Source organism: Cygnus atratus, chromosome 1 (genome assembly GCF_013377495.2).
Source record: "Cygnus atratus isolate AKBS03 ecotype Queensland, Australia chromosome 1, CAtr_DNAZoo_HiC_assembly, whole genome shotgun sequence".
NCBI classification, from domain to species: domain Eukaryota; kingdom Metazoa; phylum Chordata; class Aves; order Anseriformes; family Anatidae; genus Cygnus; species Cygnus atratus.
Window position 1 is genome coordinate 6497898 of NC_066362.1, and position 21460 is coordinate 6519357.

The window sequence follows — 21460 nt, forward strand, 5'->3', positions numbered from 1 at the left end:
CCCAACTTTCTAACTGATATGTGAAATAAAAATACTGGTGCTTAGGGCATGTTCAGCAATACAAAAGTAAAGGTAAAACACCTGTCAGATCGTTGTTTAAAATGGAATCAACAAGGAGATTTGCTTGCTCCTATTACCCCCAACCTGAGGAAATTTTGAATAAAAAGTTGCAGATCTTAAAGAAGGGAACAGACACGATTATTTTCAGTAAGTTCAGAGTTACTATTGCAAGAAAACAACTGATCTGTCTTCATACACAAAGAAACAACCAGAACTAGCTCACTCATCACGTAAACAAATCTGAAGTTCATACTTACTAAGGTTGGAAAAGACCTCGAAGATGATCCAGTCCAACCATCCACCTACCACCAATATTAGACTGTTACACAGATTGGTTCTAGCATACAGAAGAGTGAAGATTTCTTCAAACAGATGCTAAAATGAAAAGCTCACTGTGAAAATTTTGCTCTGAACAAATAGCAAGATACTCTAGTGTCCTCACAGGAGCTGGTGGGGTAGCCTTGACTAGAAAGTGAGGGTAGTCTAGGCAGGAATACTGCAATTCACCTGTCAAAGTCAGAAGACAATCCTGAATATATCTCATACATCTGAAGTTCTTAAATGTATAAGTGACACAAAGCCTGTACTAGTGGTGGTAAGCCATGGCTAGACCCAGTCTTCCATAAATAAAAACTCTGCTTAAGCATCCTTCACTGCAGGTTAAAAAAAAAAAAGTATTGTTTCCTTACTACAGGCTAGGATGGCTCAACTGATGCATGACTGCAAGCCTGAGCACTGCACTATGAAGCAAATAAAATATGCTCACTAAAACTAACTTCCTGGTCCCTGCTTTAAGGAGCTTATAGATTAAAGGGAACAAAGAGTAAGTTACATAAGACAAAACTATATCAGAATTGCAAGCACATGGCACAGACATTTGAACACGGAAACACTGCTTAAACTGTTCCCTGGACAATGCCTGACCTAGTTTACAGTGAAATCCTAAATTATGTTTTCCCTAAAACATTTGAAAACAAAAGCCTTTGAAAAGGACTACTGTCCTGGTAAATTTTATTTTATTTTATATATATATATACATACATATATACACACACGCATATAAAACTAGAAGTATCATATTTGCTGATCTGGTCCCTATATTTAAAGAACTTCAGTGTGCTCATTGTCACACAGGCTACAAGGTATTTGTGACAGATAACTGGAAGACCTGCAAGAGAAGACTGCATAGTTACTTGTAAAACACTTGCAGGTGCTATGGCAATTCAGTGTAACAATAGTTTTTATTTCTATGACAGTATTAGGCCACAGTGAAATGAAAAGCTAAATGGAGAACAATCATTCTATTGAATTGCATTTAGTACTTCAAAAAAGTTAAAATGCAGTCCTTTTTTCAAAAAAGAGGATTTTTTTTTATACAAGTGGTTTCTGTATAAGGGCTTGTTGGAACAAGAAACCAGAAAGCTATAAAAATGCTTACAGAAATGTACCAGGAGGAGGTTGGCAGTATTACTGTAACATAATACATTAACCTATTTCTAGTTCACAAAGATAGACCACTTAGTAAACTTGTCCCTTCCCACTGTTGCTCTCATCTACCTGCCTCCAAAATTAACTTTTACCAAGAGAAACATGAAAACACTGCATTTCACCTGAACTTCTGCCTATTCAAATCTGTGCTGCAACATTAATTTGATAGCTTTTTTCTCAAGCTTAATCTGAGTGAGAGAAGGCACAGGGATATATTAAAGCTGTATAGTGACTACTGAATAAAATAATCCTCTGGCTTCCCAACCTCTGTCAAGGATATATTCACAGACACCATGTTAGAAGCACAAAACACTGCTCGGTATTTTAAGAGAATGCTTTAGAAAGGAAACCAACAAATCTACTCGCATTATGCAGATCATTATCTGCCTCAATTATGAAGGTAATTACTTGCCTAGAACCAGAAATACCACATTTAGAGGAAGATTGTCCTACCTCCCACCAGTTTTAAAGATTAGATCTGCATTAGGTGCTCCCTTCGGATGCTGGTAACGAGGACGCCGCTCACGATTTGTATTTGCTGGAGCAGGACGCTGTGCCAGAGACTGCAACATTTCTGTAATTTCAAACAGAAAAAGTTAAATACATTTGTTATGTATCTTTTTAAAGAGGATTTTACACAATCACATTTCACAGCCACGAAGTAAAAAAAAAAAAAAAAGACATTATTTACACTTTTTTTTTTTGCTTTAGGGTTAATATTTTTCATGTTATTCCAGAGCAGCTCATTTTTTTTTTAATTATTTTTTACATTACTGAAATTGCACAGACAGCTTTGACAAATCCACACAACCCCATAACGTGAACTTGTGTTTCCAGATGTTCTTACAGAAGGAACTGCCAGCCATGATTTTCATCACAGGTGCTTAAGAAGGGAGCTGTGACCTTTTCCTCCCGAATGCAGCCACCACTGACTGAATCAATGACGAGGAACAAAGGTTCACAGCACTGTGGGAAGCCTTAGCATAAAACTGCCCTGAAATGGTAACAACTGGACAATCCTGCTGCCAGGCAGAGACACAGTGAGAAACTTGTCCTAAATTAGCATCCGTAAGTCAGGTATTTGTCTAAACTAGTCCTAATAGGATCCTTTTACAGAGGAGACAGACCTGAAGAGGGTGACTCAGCTGACCTATATTACACCAGCTGTTTTGGGGATGGAATTTTGCTCTTCATGATCAGAGGGAAGAAATAGATGGATGCTGAGAGCAGCCTGCAGTTACCAGTTTAGCCTTGGACATCCAGCTTTTGTTCAGTTTAAGTAGAAGCATGATGTGTTGACAGCTGGTAAAGCTTCACTTCATTTTTGTTGTGATAAAAAAATAGGTCTTTACTAGATTAAGTTAATGGTTATGAAGTATCTGATGTATCTGATGTAATTACGAATACATCACAAGAACCTCCACATACCCTCTGTCCGTACATCAGCACACCGGATGGCAAGTAGTTCTGACAGTCCACCTGTGCAAGAATCTACCCCGCTCAGCAAACAGATGGAATAGCTGAAGGGGAAAGGTGGAACGAGCTGCTAAACAGCTTATCTTTGAAAGTCTGCTCTGTCTGGTTCTGTAATCTCTGCTAATCTCCAGGCTGGTATTGGAGACACATGCCCACCACCCGTTAGAAACAAACTTCCACCACTCTCAGGAAGACTTGAACAAGTCAGAACTGGAGACTGGTGAGATTTCTATCACCACTTACTGAAAGCTTTGCACGCACTTTGTAAGTTATCCATTCGATCTTTGGGAAACTGCAAACCTATGAATGATTTAATATACAATATTGGTGTCAACAGTTAATAAAGCGCGTATTTGTACGCTGCATGTCCCCTATCAACACCCAGAAAAGGCCAAGAAAACCATTCAACACATTGAATAGTTCGTAGTTGTAAATGTCAGGAAGTTACATCCTTCAGAAACAATTCTGTTTATCAGGACAGATCTCTAACAAGGCAATGTCAAGACCAGGAAGAAAACAGGAGATGATGGTACACTGCCAGACAGGCGCTAGAAGCAAGCACCGAACCGTCCAGCACGTGCGTACCTGTCTCTTCTGTTTTCCACACTGTAGGTAAAAGAAAATAGTGGAGCTTGTGACAAGTCAGTAACATGAGAAACTGAGTAATTGAGAAGATAACAGGAGGGAGAAAAGGCAAGGGAACACAACGTATTAGCTAGGCTGAGCACGTCACCCATCTTTGGTTTTAATGAAGAAAAAAAACACACAAAAATACCAGCCTGAGTTAGCATCACCCAGTTCCTAATGCTTCTTCGCATTAAGGTGTGTGTGATACTAATAAACATTAACTAGTATTAAATAATTACTCAGTAATACTTTGAAGTACTTTGCAGGTAAGTTTTCATTTATTACCTAACCTGTGTAGATGGAAAAAAAAACAACAAATGTACATGAAAAAGTTCGGACAACCTTGAGGCACTCTTCCAGGAATTATGACTTTCCCCCACCCTTGGTAACTTCAAAGCTTGAAACAAAAAAAGAGTTGGTTTTAAATGTCAGTGTGTTTGTATGCGTACAAACTTGTTACAAGCAAGCTGACTCCTCAACAGGAACCCTCAAAAGGAACCACGGGCTGCATGTTATTTATATTTATTTTATATGTAATTAAAAATAATGCCAAACAGGAATGTTATTTGGCCGGTGTAATCTGTTGAATTAAAGTGCCCTTTTTAGTTTGGTTTTACTTTGCATGTTACCCAGGTCTACAAAAGAAAATCAAGGTAAAAATGAATCAATTTTAAAACTGGTATTAATTACAACAAAACCTATTTCTAGATTGTTGATATTTCCAATGAATTAATGTTTTACAGACAGCACCTAGAAAGAAAAATCTGAGAATGTAAAAAAAATGCCTATTAATGGTTATCTATTAATATTGGTTGTCTGATTCATTTCACTATGACGAAATGAATGTGATCATCTTTTAGATATGAATCACAACTGCTCGCAATAAAATCCTACATTAAACAGGCTGATTTTTAAAGATACCCACAAATTCACATGACAGGTCCTAATAAACCAAATGCTCTGACCATCAGAAAAATATCAGAAGAGTCATTAACGAGGGAAACCCCATAAAAAGTCTGAAAAAAGCACTTCAGTGTCTAATTCTGAAGTCTACTGTTTCTCTTTCTTTTTCATCAAGTGACATTATAAGAGGGAAATGTCTTGGAAAATAATTTTTAAGCAGAGTAAAACAGTGCTAAGAATATATCGTACAACCTTTTCACAACTCTGTAGGCACTTACTTTGGAAAAACACTCCTTTTCAGCATTACAAGCTTAGTTCTTGTATTATCAAAATCCTGAATGAAGTGTTAGTTTCCATGATGTGTTTTTTTTTTTTTAAATATATAATTAGATCTGCTGCTTTAATTTAAATTTTCCATTTCTTAATGAATAATGACCTTTCACTAAATAGCTTAAATGAGATTTCCTGATAATTAACTACTTATACTGTGATTACCACCAGACTGCAACATCTTCACAGAAAAAAAATAGAGCAGGAACTTTGGAGATGTTAAATGGAAAAACTAACAAGAGAACTGAATACCGTCAGTTTTATTTGTTTTGGCTTTGTTTACTAGTTCAGCAAGACAAGGAAAATAGTCTGAAAAAAAAGAAAAACATGTGCACTAGTTTAGGGACTATATATGATTTGTTGTATTCATTATTTCAATTTGTCCATGTTCCAAAATGCTTGGTTTATACATGATCTAATTTGCTTTTTAAAGCCATAATTTGTATGAACCTTTCATTTCGTTAATGTATTCTTACATTTTCTATTTTTCGGGCTCCTGGAACACCTGAGTAACAGTCTTATTTCTCAGGCAAAGGTTACCAGTTAGTATTTGCAGGTCTCAATGTGAAGACCCCAAATACCCTTGTGTATTTATACCTAAAAACCAGAGTTTAAATTGCACAGACTGAATACCTCTTGTATCCAACTCAATTCTCTTCCAGTAATGGAGACAATGCCACAAACATCAGATTAATTTTGTGTTTTTTTTTTTTTTTTCCACATACAAAAAAATAAGCTTATTTTCAAGGAAATTGTGATCCCAGTTCTTCCCCTTTCCCAAACTAAACAGAAATGCTTAGATTTATTGAGACCCACTTAAAAGCTCCCTTTCATGGGAGAGCTGTGAAAACATCTTTGAGCACAGAGTAAAGCGTGTATATAATGAAGAGCTGAAGTACAGGTTTTCCATGAAGTATTACAAAATAATATTCAGAACTTCTACTGCTAATTATCACAGATATTTCTGCAGGTCCATTTAAGTTCCTCTGAAGATGAAAATGAAGTACTCTGTTATTTTCTTACCCTGGTAGTCCTCTTGTTCTTGCCGCTCATTGATATCCAAAGTGAGCTTTTTCATCCGCATTCTCTCCTCCTGTTCAGCCTGCTGTTGGTTCCAGTGGTTTGCAGCAAGTTGGGAAGACATCGGTACATTTAAAATCTTAAACTGCAAGTGAAAACACGTTTAAGTGCCCATCAGACAACAAAAAAAGACAGAAGGGTAATGGTTATTTCTACATTATGATCAGTTACCTTCTGTAGAAGTTTCTACTGAAAAACATTTTTCCTTTTTTTTTTTTTTTAGCTCTACTTTGCTTAATGACACATGAGAAAAATACAAGGTACTTGGATGCTCTGAAGACATACAGAACACACAACAAAGGTTGATGCTTTGCTAAGGCCATAGACAATTACACCAGTAATTGGAACAAAATTCTCACCAGCAACACATAGCTATATGCTTTATTTCTTATTTTGATACAAGCCTCGTTACATAGACATCCCCGCAGTGAATTACACTGGTCTTGAGATAAAACCACCACAGCTGGCTCAAGAAAGCTGCATCTCCCTACGAAGTTCTCTTTCTTCCAAAAAAGAGATGAAACCCCTAAGCAGAAGTTCTACTATTACCCCTTGTGATAACAGAGGAGAGAGAAGTTCTGAGGATTTCAGGTATCCTCCAGCATTCCTTGGCGAGTATTCCTCTTTTCTATGGATGATTCTAGCTCCTTAGTGCTAGGAAAATACATAGCGATGGATATATTTTCTTTGTCCTCAGACTCAAAATTCATGCTCATATTGCCACAGGAAAATATTTTAGAGTAATCCCAAAAAGTAATTTTTAATCTGACTTCGAACTGAAACAATAGCTTTCAGAAACCCTTTAATGATAAAGTTTGTGAAAATATTCAGAAAAATTTCACTTCCCCTTTCAATTGCATCTCCATTAGAAATAAATATTTCCAAGCTATAAGTAGGATAATGCGTTTAAAGATAATCACACTCCATATTCCACGAACTACTCTGAATCCCGCTGCTTGTTCTCATCATCTGAAATCTATTTCCACAGAAATAGAAACGGGCAAATTTCAGCGTTCTCTTCTGCTACGCTGTCAAAACCGCAGACGAAATGGTACATTAACAAAACCTCTGTCGAGATGCTATGTAGTAAACAGTCTTCACTGCATGTACGTAGTATTTCTTGCAGTGATTACTGAAAAAGCTCAAAGTACCTACTACAGAGCAGAGCCCCACTGGCAGCACATTAATGAGGAGTGTGAGAAGATATCAAGTGCTCAGATGTTACATTTGAAAATAAACTGTTTCAAGCAGTTAAGATAGACTCTTACAAAGAATTGAAAAAAATGAGTAAAATAAAACCCTATCAACTGAAGTGTTTACTTAGATGAGGCAAAAGATTTTTTTTTTTATTAAGCAAAGTTCTCAGTTATATTGAATGCCAATACAAGCTTGTTATTAAGGTTTATGTAGGAAATGAAAATGAAAGTTCCTGAAATTCCAAGAGAAAAGCTGTAGTTACTGAGCAGACTATGCAAGTTCCCAGGTATTCTCAAATGAGGTTTACAAAACCTACAGAAGCAACTAACCAGTCCACTAGCAGCATCTCATGGTAATAATCATTTCCTAGCTTCACCATGAAGCTCCTCAGCCATCTTAATACATCCTTTGCTTTTTGTCTATTCTATGGATTTACCGTGTCTAAGTGGGTGGTAAATGTATCCAGACAGGATGCTCACAGTAGGAAAAAGAAAAGTGAAATATAAAATGGGGGCAGATGAAAGAAACAGATCCAAAAAAACAACAGGCTGGTAATTAACAAAATATCACTGAGTCACTATCTCAAGGCAATCTGATGCTTGTCAGCTGAAATCATCAAGTCACTGACGACAATCACTAAAGGATGTGACTACTGAGCTAATGAAACATTTCCAATCTGCAAAGAGGTGTAGTGACAACCTCTTATAAGATCTGTGAAATGGGGACAGAATATAAAGAATTCAACTTCTGAGATGGCAAGCTGAAGAATGAACTAAAAATGACCACTCAGAAGACCAGATCAGATTACAGATTTGATAAAAACTTCACTGAGAAAAGAGAACATTCAAGGCCAGATGACCATTCTATGGATATTACCTTTTTATGCTATCTTGCTAAAAATCTTTCAAATGAAAGGAAATCTTACCTTAGGTACTAACCACATTTCTTGCTGTTAGTTGACTCTTTTTTTGACAGTCTAAATCTCACCTGTATTCACATCTACCTGGCACAAATCTTGGATGATTTCAAAAAGCATCCAATGGTATTATACCTTGGATCTCATCACTTATGACGCATTTCTTTACTTCCCTTTGTTCTCTCACTTTTTGTGGGTAACTCATGATGCCACAGTCTGATTTCCAACATCCACGTTGAGTTCTACTGCTGCTACTTTTGTCAGTTTTGTCATGCAAGGATACTGTAGGTGACAGGTAAAAATAAGACCCTGGTCTACCTGATATTCTTCCTACCACCTGCTACTGTTGATCACAGTCTGACAGAGGAGAATAAATTATGATGTCCTTGCTGTTATCAGCCTGCAATGACTATTAATTCAGGTTATATGCTGCTGGTAAACAGCAATCAGTTGTTGTGTTGTTTCAAACACCTGGTAGCCAATGTCCCACTAAAATCAGGCAGAACACTGGCATGTGAACTGAGCATTTAACAACTGGACATCAGCCATCAAATATTAACCTCCAGAAGGAAGCTCAGTGCATTCCATTTTCATCAGCAAGTACTTCCTCTACAGCTGTGATTTCCAGTTTCTGCAGTACCTTTGACAAAGAGCACAGATCGAGCCAACTGATAAGATAGGAAGTGATTAGTTGACATTGCAGTGAGGTGATGATGCTCACCATTTGATTGACTTTAAGGATAAGAAATTACTTAGAGCCTTCTAAGTTGTCTGCGTAATCCTTTTGCCTGTTTTTAAAACGTTGAAAAGTTTACAGCTAAGTTACCAGTAAATTATACATCCAACACTTCAAAGCTCAGTACAATTTCTGCTCACGGATTTTAAAATAAAGTACTTTAAGAAACTATTATTTTCTTTTCAACTCCATCTCTTCTTTCCTGCTTATTTTTCTATAAAAATGACTACTAAGACGTATTTTTTTCTGAATGCAAAATTATGGACAAAGAAGCCTTTCATTGACTCAAAAAAATGAAGTAGCGTATAGAGTGACTTTTTAAAAAAAATAATTTCTAGAAACACTTAGAGGAGTCTTGGCAGGAAGAGCCTACTCCCAAAAGCAAATACTAGGGGAAGGAGGAGGGAAATCTCCTGAACAAGTTGTGCTTTCTTTTTCAAGCCGTAGAATGCCAGCAATATTTTCCCCTTGCTAAGAATATGCAGATCCTAAAATTCCTGGTCACTTTGGATATTCCCAGTAAGTTATCCTGACAAAGCCAAACACTTTTTGAACAATGTTCTCTAAATCCCTTTCCTACTCAATGACAGCAGTTAGAATTCCTCACTTACAACTTTTGTATAACTCTATACACAATGTTCAAGTTCCAGGACAACAGAATAACCAAACAAATGTAGTAAGAAAATCAGTTAATCATCACTGCTAAATACACACGGTACGTGCCTTCTCAAACAGGTATCATTACTTACACTCTGAAAGCATGTACTTAGTACAGCATTTTCTTAATAGAATAATGAAGCTTAAAAACAGATTTAAAATTACATTACTCCAGTGTTTTGTGATAACAGACCTTCTCGCTTTCTGCAGATTTTTAAAGTGTCTTTCATTTGAGAAGGAAAAAGAGATTGTTTCAGCTTATATACCTCTACTATTCTGCGCTACTGCAAAAATTCAGGTAACAAAAGTCAAAAATAAGGCAATGACACATCTAAATAAAAAAAAAGCGCTACAGATGGATGGAATGAAATCATGCATTGTTTTTGCTTTTCACAAGCTCACTAGAGTCATTCATTTTTATCATCAATTTACACAACTAAAAAAAGTCATCTGTAAATTTCTTGTCATGGTTTATGTCCTTTATGTGGTTAAGTGTTAGGTATTTGTGTATTATGCATTTGCTGATCCAGGAACATTCCAGCATATACTGGAGAAAAGAGCCAAGACAAATGTATAGCTTTGCTGCATGAAACAAGGAGTGGTTTTTGTTGCTTGTTTGTTTTGCTTTTGTTTTAAGTTTACAGGATTTCCATTTAAGTTTCGGAGACATTCACTCAGTTCATTCTGGAAGAATCCTCTTAAAAAGCCTTCAGATAATGACTGTTTTCCAAGTTGGACAAATTCAGCCAACTAGCAGTTACTTAGGAAACTGAATTTAGAAAACATTTTGATTTAAAGCTGAATGTGTTTTCAGCAAAATCTGCAGAATCTTTGAGATTTCACGATATTCTTTCACCTTTTCTTTCCTACTCCTTTGAACTTTCAGTGCCTGTTTGTCAACCACATGTGTTTTATCTACAACAGTATTTAAAAAAGAAAACATACCATTGTCCCTATAGGTTTACTCAGGGAACATAAAGTTAATAATGGTACAATTTAACCAAAGAATTGTTGTACTTGATTTCTGTTAACCAGCAAGAATTCCAAGGAATTGCATTTGACATTTTCTATACTTCAAAATTAAGAGGCGTGCATCCTATTCTGAGAAAAATGAAGAAGTTGAAAGTCAATAATTTTTTTTTTAAGTCATATAGAGAGTGACTTTTAAAAAAGTGAAAGTGACTTTTAAAAAAGTGAAAGAGTATTCCCTGCTGCTCTTTTTTTTTTTTTTTTTTAAATGGAAAACCTATACCTTACATAAACTCTTACCTGCTGTTTGTTGCCTTTTCGTGTTAACATGACAAATGGCATTGTGTCTCCAGACTCTGACTCCCCTTCTCCACTTCCAAGTGGGGGACCCTTCTTCAGCTGGCTTTTGAGATGTAGGGGAATAGCCACATCCAACTGATGTACCTTAACTGATTCGCCACTCCGTTGCTGTTAAAAGGATGTAAATTGTAAAAATAATACATGCTAAGAATGTCAGGAAGTCTAATAACATTCACATTTTAATGACTGAGAAAAAGTTTAACCTTCCAAGAAAGTAGAGTAATATATATAAAAATTCACTAAGCTGTATTACATTTTTCCTTGTTTTCCTTGCTTATGAAGAAGAAAGTTAGTGACAGAACACTTCATGTTTTAAAGGAATTCTGGATAACCTAACCTTTTAAGGAAAGAAATCTAGAGACGTGATTAGTGACACTTGAGAATGGAAATCATATATTCAGGATGTTTTTTTATCGCATATGATTAATAAAGTCCTCATTCAGGGCTTGCAGTACTCAAGTATTTACCAGATGCAATTGAAAACCATACATAGCACTTAGAGGTAATGTAAATTTAAGTGCAGCTACACTTCAGACCTGTTATAAGCTAAGCTTGGGTAGTCTACAATGAAGTCAGAAGTGTTGCCTAATATCCGATGCAATTATTATTTAACCAATAAAAGATGTCAGCATGTCATATCTTCTCACTGGCCAAGCTATTAATGTCTGAACGCTACTTATCTAAGCATGCCAATTGCAGAAGAAAGGCCATGAGAAAAAAACAGAACATTTTTTAGTATGGTTAGCTATGCATTAATCATTTACTTATAAAATAAATAAATAAATGTAGCTGCACAGCTAATTACATTACTTTAAGAAAAAGATTTATACCTGAAGATTTTCTAGCATCATTTTATCCAATGCCTGAATGAAGTCCTCATCTTCTGCACAAGGGACATGTTTAAGTCCTCCTCCTTTAATCATTACTTCCTATTACAATGAAAGAAAAAACCCTCCATTACATCAATTTCAGAAATACGAATATTCAGTCTAGAAGTAAAAAGAAATCTTCATTGCTTCCATGACATACATAATCAAAAGTTTCAAAAAATTGGTAAATAAGAATGTTTTTTGCCTGGATTATTTTCTTGAAGAAGTATCTTCTGATATTTACTGCATTATTAAGGCTGGTCACTCATAACATTCTGAACATACTAGCATGTATGTACATATTCTAGGTATGACAACATCACAAAGAAAAATCTCTATCCCTACTACACCCAGTCTAACTTTTCCTTGAAGTCCATAAAGTTAGATGGTGTTTTCAAGACAAATAACATCCTTCAGTATTTGGAAAGCACAATGTGACAAAAAACAGTACTTTAACGTACCTCTTGGTATACAGAGAGTGTTCACCACTTAAAAATTTGGAAAAATAATAACTAAGTATTTTCTTTTCAATTTTAAAGTGAACCAAAACATAATGCTAAACTGGTAGAGAAATGCTTTTACTCATTGACACTTGCAGCTGTAAAGGAACTGGAATTCAGCCAGCAGCAGGATGCCATGAGCACAATTTGTAAGCACAAACTCCAGTGCCTTATAATTAAGGTAGCAGATCAGCACCAAGCAAACGCACCATCTACATAGTGCTGGAACTGGAGACCATGCAACATAAGTTCTAGCTCCCAACCTCACTCATTTTGGCTTTCGGCAACAGTGCTGCTTGTTCCTCTGCTATAAGCAATGCTGAAATCTATTCTCTGAACAGTGATTTAACAGTTTAACAGCAGGGTTAAAAAAAAAAAGCTTTTATATGCTGCTTTTTAAAGTCAGTACCCCAACGCATTGTTCTATTACAATCATTACTTTCTTTATTATGTAACTGCAATTAATTAAAAATTAAAATTAAAAACAAGGCTTAATTACAATTTGCCATTCCAAAATCCATATTTTAGCTATTCTGCATTTTTTGGTTCGTCTCCTCTTCGGTTTTGAGGTGTAGTACAGAGTCCAGTTTACCTTGTACCAGTTTGCTACCATTGCTGGCACTGCAAAACCATCACTTATGCAACTTTTTCCAGTCTAGCTACCTGTGAAAATGCAGTCCTGTGAAAACATGTAGTAAAGTTGATGGCATGAACATTTTCAGAAGGCAATGGTGAAAGTCTGAAAACATAAGCTCTAAAATGTATTTGAAATAATAGCAGAAGGTGTTTTTGCAGTGTCTTCCCAATACATTACGAGCAGCACTGGCTAAAAAAACATTCAGTAAAGAAAATCAAAGCAGCATAAATCAATTTACTTATTTAGAGTAACAATACATACTGTATTCTCCTCATCAGTTTCATTTTCCTTATTGGAGTCCGTAAGATAATCCGTGTTTTCTTCTTCTTCTTCTTCACCTTCTTCTTCCTCATTGTCAGAACCCTCCTGAAATGTTCAACATTTATAATTTGTGAATAAAATAAACTTAACTGTTTTAAAGATAAAAAGTTACACTTGTTCACCAGTGGTATTCTGAGGAATACAAGGCTTTACACAACTGAATTATACATCTTCAGTGACAACATGCTGATGTCTGTTTCCAATGCTAAAAGCACCCCAACGCTTCATTTCACTTGGAGAAAAAGCAAAAAGGCCACTTGCACTTGACTCCTCTCACACATTTTCTGCATCTTTCACACCCCACCCCCATGTGAACCTGTTTAGATTAAGTTTAGTAAATGTTTTTGGTGGTTTTTGTTTGCTTGTTTTAGTGTTTCACATCAAGTCTACAGTCTGAACTCAGCCAGCTTTATTTACCATTTCAAAGAATATACAGCAAAACGTTGAAAATTTTCATTTAAACTTAAGGGTTTTTTAAGATATTGATTTTATTACTACAATGATTTTTAAAACACTAGAACAGATCGCCTGGAGAGGTTGTGGAATCTCTATCCTTGGAGTTATTCAAACTGGACATTGCCCTGGTCAACCAGTTGTAGATAACAGGTAACCTTGCTTTGAGCTGGGTGGTTGGTCAAGACCTCCAGAAGTCCGTTTTCGTGCCCTCAACCATTTAGGATTCTAATCATCTTACTAACTTGTGGGTAAAGGCACAAAACCAGCCAAACTTCAGAAACTTTAATGCCGAGTCATCAGCTGAAACTAGGAACTAGATCCCTAGTAAACCAACCAACCCAAGCATAAGGAGAAAAAGTGTTTCCTATTTTCTTGATGAATTCATTTTATCATAATACCAACATTATCATGTCAACTTTGCTGTATCATAGTGACAAGTTAGAATTTTTATTTACGTCTGCTTTTTTTTTCTATTGGCTACACCACTTCTGATTCAAAAGATTACTGGCACAGTAAACAAGGAAGTTTTTATTATGCTCCATAAATCTTATTTGTTCACATTACGCAGGTATACTCTGAACACCTGTTATTTTTCCTACATGACTGCTTTGACATCTAGTCAATGTTTGTCTCTATAACAGGTAAAGGCAATGATCTGCATGTGTTCACGTGCCACAAGAACTAACGGCATCTTTTGGTTGAAAAGCAGCATAAACCCTAAGTAAAGATGCAGGTTCGAGTTTATATCATAGTTTCTCTGGAATAAGCCTCAGACACCATCGTATTCAGTTTTCCATATATATACCACTGGGACAGAAACATACCCTCAGTGTACTGCCTTGGTTGTGCATACCCACATTTCACCTGCTAATTGTGACATACGAGGGCTTCAGAAAGCATCAAAATATTGATTACTCATTCTTTTTATGCAAGACAAGGTAAATGATTAAATTCACCTCTTCTTCTGGCTCATTTACTTCGCTTTCATTTCCGGATTGTTCCTCTGTCTCTGCTCCACCTTCTTCTTCTTCTTCATCCTCTTCCAGATTCTCTCCTTCTGTAATGGAATCTTTGGAATCTTTGTCATTCACAAGCCCTGTAGATTGGAGAAAGAATTAGAACAGAGTTAGAATATTAGAATTATATGTGTAGGATCACTTCAGAAGTCCATTGCTGCTGAATACTAAAACTTCCAATGGCTCATAAGATTTTGTTTTTCAATAGAAGAATTTTCTATCTATAGTTACCTTGTTCATAAATAATCAGCAGCAAGGGTAACAACTTCCCCTCAAGAAAAGGAGGAAAACATTACGGAAAATGTTTAAAATCTTTCATAGAAGATCAGTCAAGAAATTGCACAGTGCAAACAGCTGCCAAATAAACTTCAAACTAAACACACAACTTTACTGAAATATGCACTGACATATGAGCCCTAAGTCATGGATGCTCAACTGAAGTGGCAGAGCCCGGAAGACAAACCTCTGCAGCATTAGTTCCAGTACATCGTGCTACTTCAAGAGAATCTTCAAGTTCTTAAAGACTAGTCAAAAAGCATTCAATTAAATTTTCTTTAGCACGCTTTAAGTACTCAAGTTTTTCCACTGTATTTTTGTTGACAGAGAAATAATAGATGATGGTACTTCTATTTGTTACAGGCAAATTAAGAGTTTTGAAAGAAACATTTGCTCACCCCATAATCAATCAACCTTTCTGACTCTTTCTTTTCTAATGTTCTGAGGCTGCACTTGAACCTACAAGGACATAAGTACCTACATAAAGTCTTTAGAAAATCAGAGCCTCTTCCAAAACTATTGGCTGATGTGCTCATCCCACTGGCAGACAGGACTGATAGTTCTCTCACTGAGTTTGAATTCATCTTGTGCTTTTCTGCACTGACCTACCTGCCACCTCTATTCCTCAAGCCATTTGAGTTTACTCTGCATGCAAGGAATCAAGTGTAACTCCCCAGAAACTGTCTTCTTTCAACAGTTGTTGAACAGACGTCTTTCAATGTAATATTCCTTACCTGTACCATTCCTACAGGAGTGAAGAGTAAATTTTAGTTTCTTTCAGAGCTTTGGTGTACAATTTTCTTTTGGATACAGATTTTTATAAGAATTTTTTTCAGAGAAAATATTTGAGAATTGAGCATGGTTCTGATATTCATGAAAAAAGAGACTTCTCAGAAAACAGCTATTGCAAAAATTAAGCCATCCACTGAAAAACAGAACAAAGTTCTATCATACCCTATTCTGTTCATACATTCTATTATTTTCATTAATCTACCAAGTCATTTAATCCTCCAGAGGATCACGGCTTGATGTAGCAGAAAGTGATGCTGATGTCAGCCTTCCACAACACTTTTTTTTTTTTGTGCTAAGGGATCAATACTGTTACTATGCGGTTTACCATTTGTATTTTGAAATTATACCAGGGTTGACTATTAAAGTTTTTTGGCCAGCAAATGAACACATCAGTTCTGTGCTCATGGCATCCCTTATTTGCATTCTGCATATGGCAGAAAACAAGTGTTGCAACGTGCAATTCTTAGCCAGAAGTCTAGATCCTGAATAGACAAACAGTTTGGTGCATACCAGACTTTTTTTACCTCCAGATGCTTTTATGCATGTGCAATATGCGTATACACACAGCCAGGTTTCTTTACAGAATCTCAAAGTTTGACAGCTAAGATCACAAAGACCAGCTTTAGGAAGAAGTGAACCCTTACAGCCACGCTTAAATTAGACACAACTGTGAAGTGAATAGCATTTACGGCTATAGAGTAGGTAGTGAGGATTTCAGTGCTGTGTGAACTCAGGTATACTTCCTTCTTCATATTCCAGAGGTTTCATTTTTTTTTTCTGGTTTATACACACTGTGCTCTTCAAAATCTGCTCTGCTCCAGAATTATGCAAGACTTTCTTCAGAATCACTCTCAGTATTTTCTCACCCACACAAAGTCACCAGAGTGGCACAGGAACCAACAGTCCCCAATTCAAGGTCTGCATGCAACAAACTACTCCACTTCTGCCTAGAATTACACTTCAAACAGACAAAAGCAAAGCACATCACGGTCTTCAGCACGATACATTCTCAGTACTGTTGTCCGTGGGCCATTGGACTGTGGGTACAAGTTGATCACGAACTGCAGTTTTACTAGAGTTCTTAAAGTATAAAAAAAAACATAATTCCCTTCAGATATCTTCACATCTATCATCACAGCTTTCACAGATCAGAAGAGGCCGATGACAATCTCCCGAGACCAACTTCTAATAAGTTGGTCTTCTAAAGAAGTCTAATAACTTCTTATAAGTCCTAATAAGTAGGACTTGGAAATACCCCCACCCTATAACAGAGGTTTAATAGCTAGCAATTTTGGAAGAGCAACCAACTTAAGCAGAGGGAACCCCCTCATACTCAGTGAGCAACACTCCCCCCTTCCCAATTTTTAGCTACACTGAATTAAAGTGCTATAGCAGCAGCACTTTTTCAGAGAACAAAAGTTCTTACCAATCGTATGGAGGAAGTGCTCAGTATCTTGCAAAGAACATTACAATTTATACAATGAGTTACGAATTACTTCTTAGTTACCATTTTGAGAGCATAAAAGCTAGTAATTTAATTATACCATAAGGAAATTCTTCCCTGCATTTCAGTTACTACCTACATAATTCTAAGGCACATCAATTAAATGAACAACATATTAAAAATATAAATTCCTCTTAAAACATAAGATGCAATGTTTTACCTGGCAATTACACACACTCATCCCACTGGATTAAAGGATTATGCTGAAAATTGAACTTGTCTACCTAGATGAAATGCTTACAAGGCTATAATTAACACCTAAAAATGTAAAATTTACATATAAAAGTTTGTCATGAAGAAGCTGATCTTCAAATAAAAACTGAAGATTAAAAAACTCTATATAATGAGAAATGAGCATAGTAGTTTCCAAAAACTATTAAAACGTTTTGTATATAGCCCTACTTAAGTGTGATGGTAGTTTTAGATAAACACTAACCTTTTTTTTTGTCAACTTTTTGGTGAGCTGTGCTTGCAAGTCTATCATTTTTTCCTGAAATTAACTGATTGTAATATAGATACCTGAAGCAAGATTTATACATAAATCTTTCATTATTTATAAATAAATCATCACTCTTGCTTGAGCAGGAACTACAAGCTAGATATTGTAAGGAAAAAGTAAGTTTAATAATCCGAAGTTCTAATTCATGAAAACTAAATTATCCTTTGATCTCTATTGAAACGTAAAGCCCATTCAAAATTATTCCAAAGAAAGTGTAAGGATCAAAATACATGACAGTATTTGGAGAGAAACATGTTCTCTCTTTTACCATAGTCTTATACTACTGCTTACTTGGACAACAGCAGCTGTAGTCAAGTTCAGAACTGGGGAAGGAACATAAGAGTTGCAAGCAACCAAGCTACCAGAATGACTTAGCTGGTTTCCATCAGTGCTCACCAACCAACAGTAATTGAACGTGCAGATGCTCCTTGTTTTTTGTAGTAAAGCATGATTCCCAAATTTTTCAAGTAATATTCATAGCTTTCTTCTTTATCATTTGCACTATTTTGTCTGCACCATGCTACTACAAACACACACCAACAAATAATATATTTCTATCAACTTCTTTGTTGTGTTTTTTATTCTTATTTTTTTAAAAAACACCCCAACACTTAAGCGTTATGAAGATTCTATGAGCCCTATGGAGATCAGAAAAATGTAATCAAGCTACAAAAAAACACTTTCATCACAAGAATAAAAAGATCATATCATGAAAATAACGATAGTTACCCATCATTGTCATGCAAACAGTAACTTTAAGTAATACAGGAACCGTCAAAACAGATTTAATTCCCCTTGCGCATTCTCTTACCTAATTTTATTAAGAATTCTCTTTCCAAGTCTTGAACCTGTCTGATAGCTTCTTCCAGAGAATTGCAGAGCTTTATCTTTGGTCTCAGGAGTTCCAGTGTATCACTGATCATATAGTCAATGTCTATAGGAAACGGGTGGTCTTTTGTCCAGACATCCAGACTTTTTTTCCACCAAACATACCGCTAGAAAGAAAAATATTCAAATCAGTTGTATGCACACTGACATTTATAAACTAAGTTTGTAATGCCTAGCCACATTTATACAGTAGGAAATGCAAGAAATTTCACATCACTACTCTATTTCATACAGTCAAGATATTTTGACACCACTAAACACTGTTTTATGTAGTTTAAAGAAGGAAGCAGAAAGAAATCTGGTCCAGAAACTTTTAGCATGATCTCCATGAAAGGAATTTCCACATCATCTCATGGGAACCCACCCTAGTGTGTGAAACTCCCACTCTGGAATCTTTTCTCCTTAAATCTATCCGGTCAGAACTTGCTGCATCTTGTGGCCATTACCGCTCATCCTCTCACTAGGCGTGCCTGAGAAGAACTTTACTCTTCCTTCTTCACAAGCTCTGTTAGATAGCTGAAGACAGCAATCTAACCACCCCCGCTCTAACACTGTGTTCCACAAGCTGAGCAACCCCACAATGTGGGAACTACAAGTCTTCTGATCATTTTAGTGACCCTCTCCACTAGACTCAGCTCAGTTCCACAGCTCTCATCTACCAGGAAACCATGACCTCGAAAAAACTCTCTAGATGTGGCTCTTAAGAGCCAAGTAGAAAGGAAAGAAAAAAAAAATCACTTTCTTCAATCTGCTGGCTACACTCTCGCCAATGCAAGGTAGTATGCTGTTGGCCTTCATCACCACAGCGGTGCAGAACTGACTCTTGCTCTAGTGTTCACATAGTCCAGGAGTTCTGGCTCTCTTTCTGCAGAGCTGCTTTCTAGGTAGGCAGTACCAGACTATGTTGTTCATGGAGCTATTCCATCCCAGCTGCAACACTTGATACTTACTTTCACTGCATTTCACAGGGTTTCCATAAGCCCATTTCTCCACTCGCTGAGACACCCTGATTGGCAGACCTAAACCTCCAGCAAATCAACTGCTACCCCAGTGTTCTGCAACTTGTTGGAGCAACAGTAACATCTACACGTCAACATCCACTTCACTTTCACATAAAAACAGTTACCAGACAGAGAAGATTCTAAAAAATTGTAGCGGAGAACAATCAGAAATATATAAACAGACTGCCATACATCAGCTTGCTAAAAGAAATCTGCAGAAGTATGACAAAAGTGTATTAATACCTGGAAGTATACAAGGAAGCAATCAAGTTTTCGTTTGCTGGATCCTCTGTCGAAATACTGCCCGCAGGTATCAAGGATCGTACAGACTAGTCTGATTCTGAAAAGATGCTCTGGGGGATCCAGTGGACTAGGACTACCATCAGGGTTCACACCAAATGATGTGAATGAATATAGAGTTCGAAATATTACAGCCGATTCCACCATTCGATAATTGTAAAGCTCCCCCAAAAACTTGGCACTGCTGATCCGCCGCTGGTTAAACTTTGGCTGGTTAACCTTTACAGGAAAAAAAAAGTCATTTTATCATGTAGACATAATAGAATCTTTGTGAAACTTTTTTTCCCCCCTTTTAAAAAACAGAAAAGCAGTATAAACGCTTGATAGAATTAATTACAATATAAGATGGTTATATATAACCACATGCATTACACAAAGTTAAAAAGTAGCGAAGGCAGTTATGAGAGCCAGTCAAGTAGCTACTGTAAGTGTTCAAATACATTTAACATACTCTATCCAAAATCCATGATGACTTTTCACTACCCAGATGAACTATAATTATATCTAATATATCTATCTATAATAATATATCTAATCTATCTATATATATATCTAATATAGATATATATCTGATATATCTATAATAATATATCTAATATATCTATCTATAATATCTAATATCTAATATATCTAATATATCTATCAAAATATGGACTAATCTCCAGTGACATGAAGTTGCATGAATCTGACTACACTGTGCAAGAATAAATTGAGTCCTATTATTATAAAGGAGGAAAAAACCCTGTCCTAGGAACCTTTGCCAATTTTTTTTTGTTTAAATGAACCTACACATAAAGGAAACAACTGAAAAATGGGTAGAAAAGTCAGAAAAAAATCCAGAATCTAACGATTCTTTTCTTTAAACAGGATTATTTTATTGGTTTATTTTTTTTTTTTTTTTTACCTCCATTCCTAGTCGAATATCCTCTAGTACTCCATCCACAACATGAATTCCAACATCCTCCTGGTAAAGGACCAACCCCGCTAGGAGGTTGGCTACACAGTGAATACTATTATATTTCACGTTCCAGATGTTGATCATGCAGCATATAACATAATCTTTTACTTCGGCATCCTGCCAAGGCAGCTTGCGCATCTGTCTCAGGACCTAAATGAAATTTTAAGACAAGTTTAACATTTTAGCAGGCAAAATATGAAGATATTCACAGTCATCACCTCTTCCACAGTTGGGATGAAATCCCTGTAAGCACCTGAAAAACAGCGTTGTTCTTTTCGTCAAACACCCTCTGCATCTGTAGCAGCTACGGAAAGCTTTATAAAAGTAACCCAAAAATGCTGTTGTCTAGCTACTAATCAAACTACTCCAACCTGTTCCATGATTTTATTGCTCTTACTGTCTGTATTTAACTGTAGGCTTTTATCTCACTCTGAATGTAAGATACTTAGCACAAAGATTCTTATTTCATTCTCTGTTTGTTCAGCACTTAATGCTTTGGAGAACGCAGCTCCATGACTGGATCACCTACGCATTACAAGAAATAAAATCTTAACTGGGGATACAAAACTGATCCTTCTTCCTTACAATTAAAAAAATCTAACTGTCCCCAAACCCTTCAAAACTTAACACTACCTCACTTCCAG

General features: G+C 36.2%; 1 protein-coding gene across 5 annotated transcripts in view; it reads right to left on the reverse strand.

Moving 5' to 3' along the window:
* Positions 1 to 21460, reverse strand: part of UPF2 (UPF2 regulator of nonsense mediated mRNA decay) — a 63455-nt gene that overhangs the window by 6994 nt on the left and 35001 nt on the right. For 3 of the 5 annotated variants that reach the window (XM_035549506.2, XM_035549500.2, XM_035549501.2), the window contains 9 exons: positions 20763 to 20966; positions 19802 to 20077; positions 18481 to 18664; positions 14539 to 14678; positions 13067 to 13171; positions 11630 to 11728; positions 10740 to 10907; positions 5908 to 6049; positions 2002 to 2122 (listed from right to left, as the gene is read on the reverse strand). In XM_035549506.2, the coding sequence (XP_035405399.1) occupies positions 2002 to 2122; positions 5908 to 6049; positions 10740 to 10907; positions 11630 to 11728; positions 13067 to 13171; positions 14539 to 14678; positions 18481 to 18664; positions 19802 to 20077; positions 20763 to 20966 (1439 nt within the window). Of the gene's footprint in view, positions 1 to 1997; positions 2123 to 5907; positions 6050 to 10739; positions 10908 to 11629; positions 11729 to 13066; positions 13172 to 14538; positions 14679 to 18480; positions 18665 to 19801; positions 20078 to 20762; positions 20967 to 21460 lie in introns of those variants that run through there. The other 2 variants (XM_050708266.1, XM_050708265.1) reach the window with 1 other exon arrangement.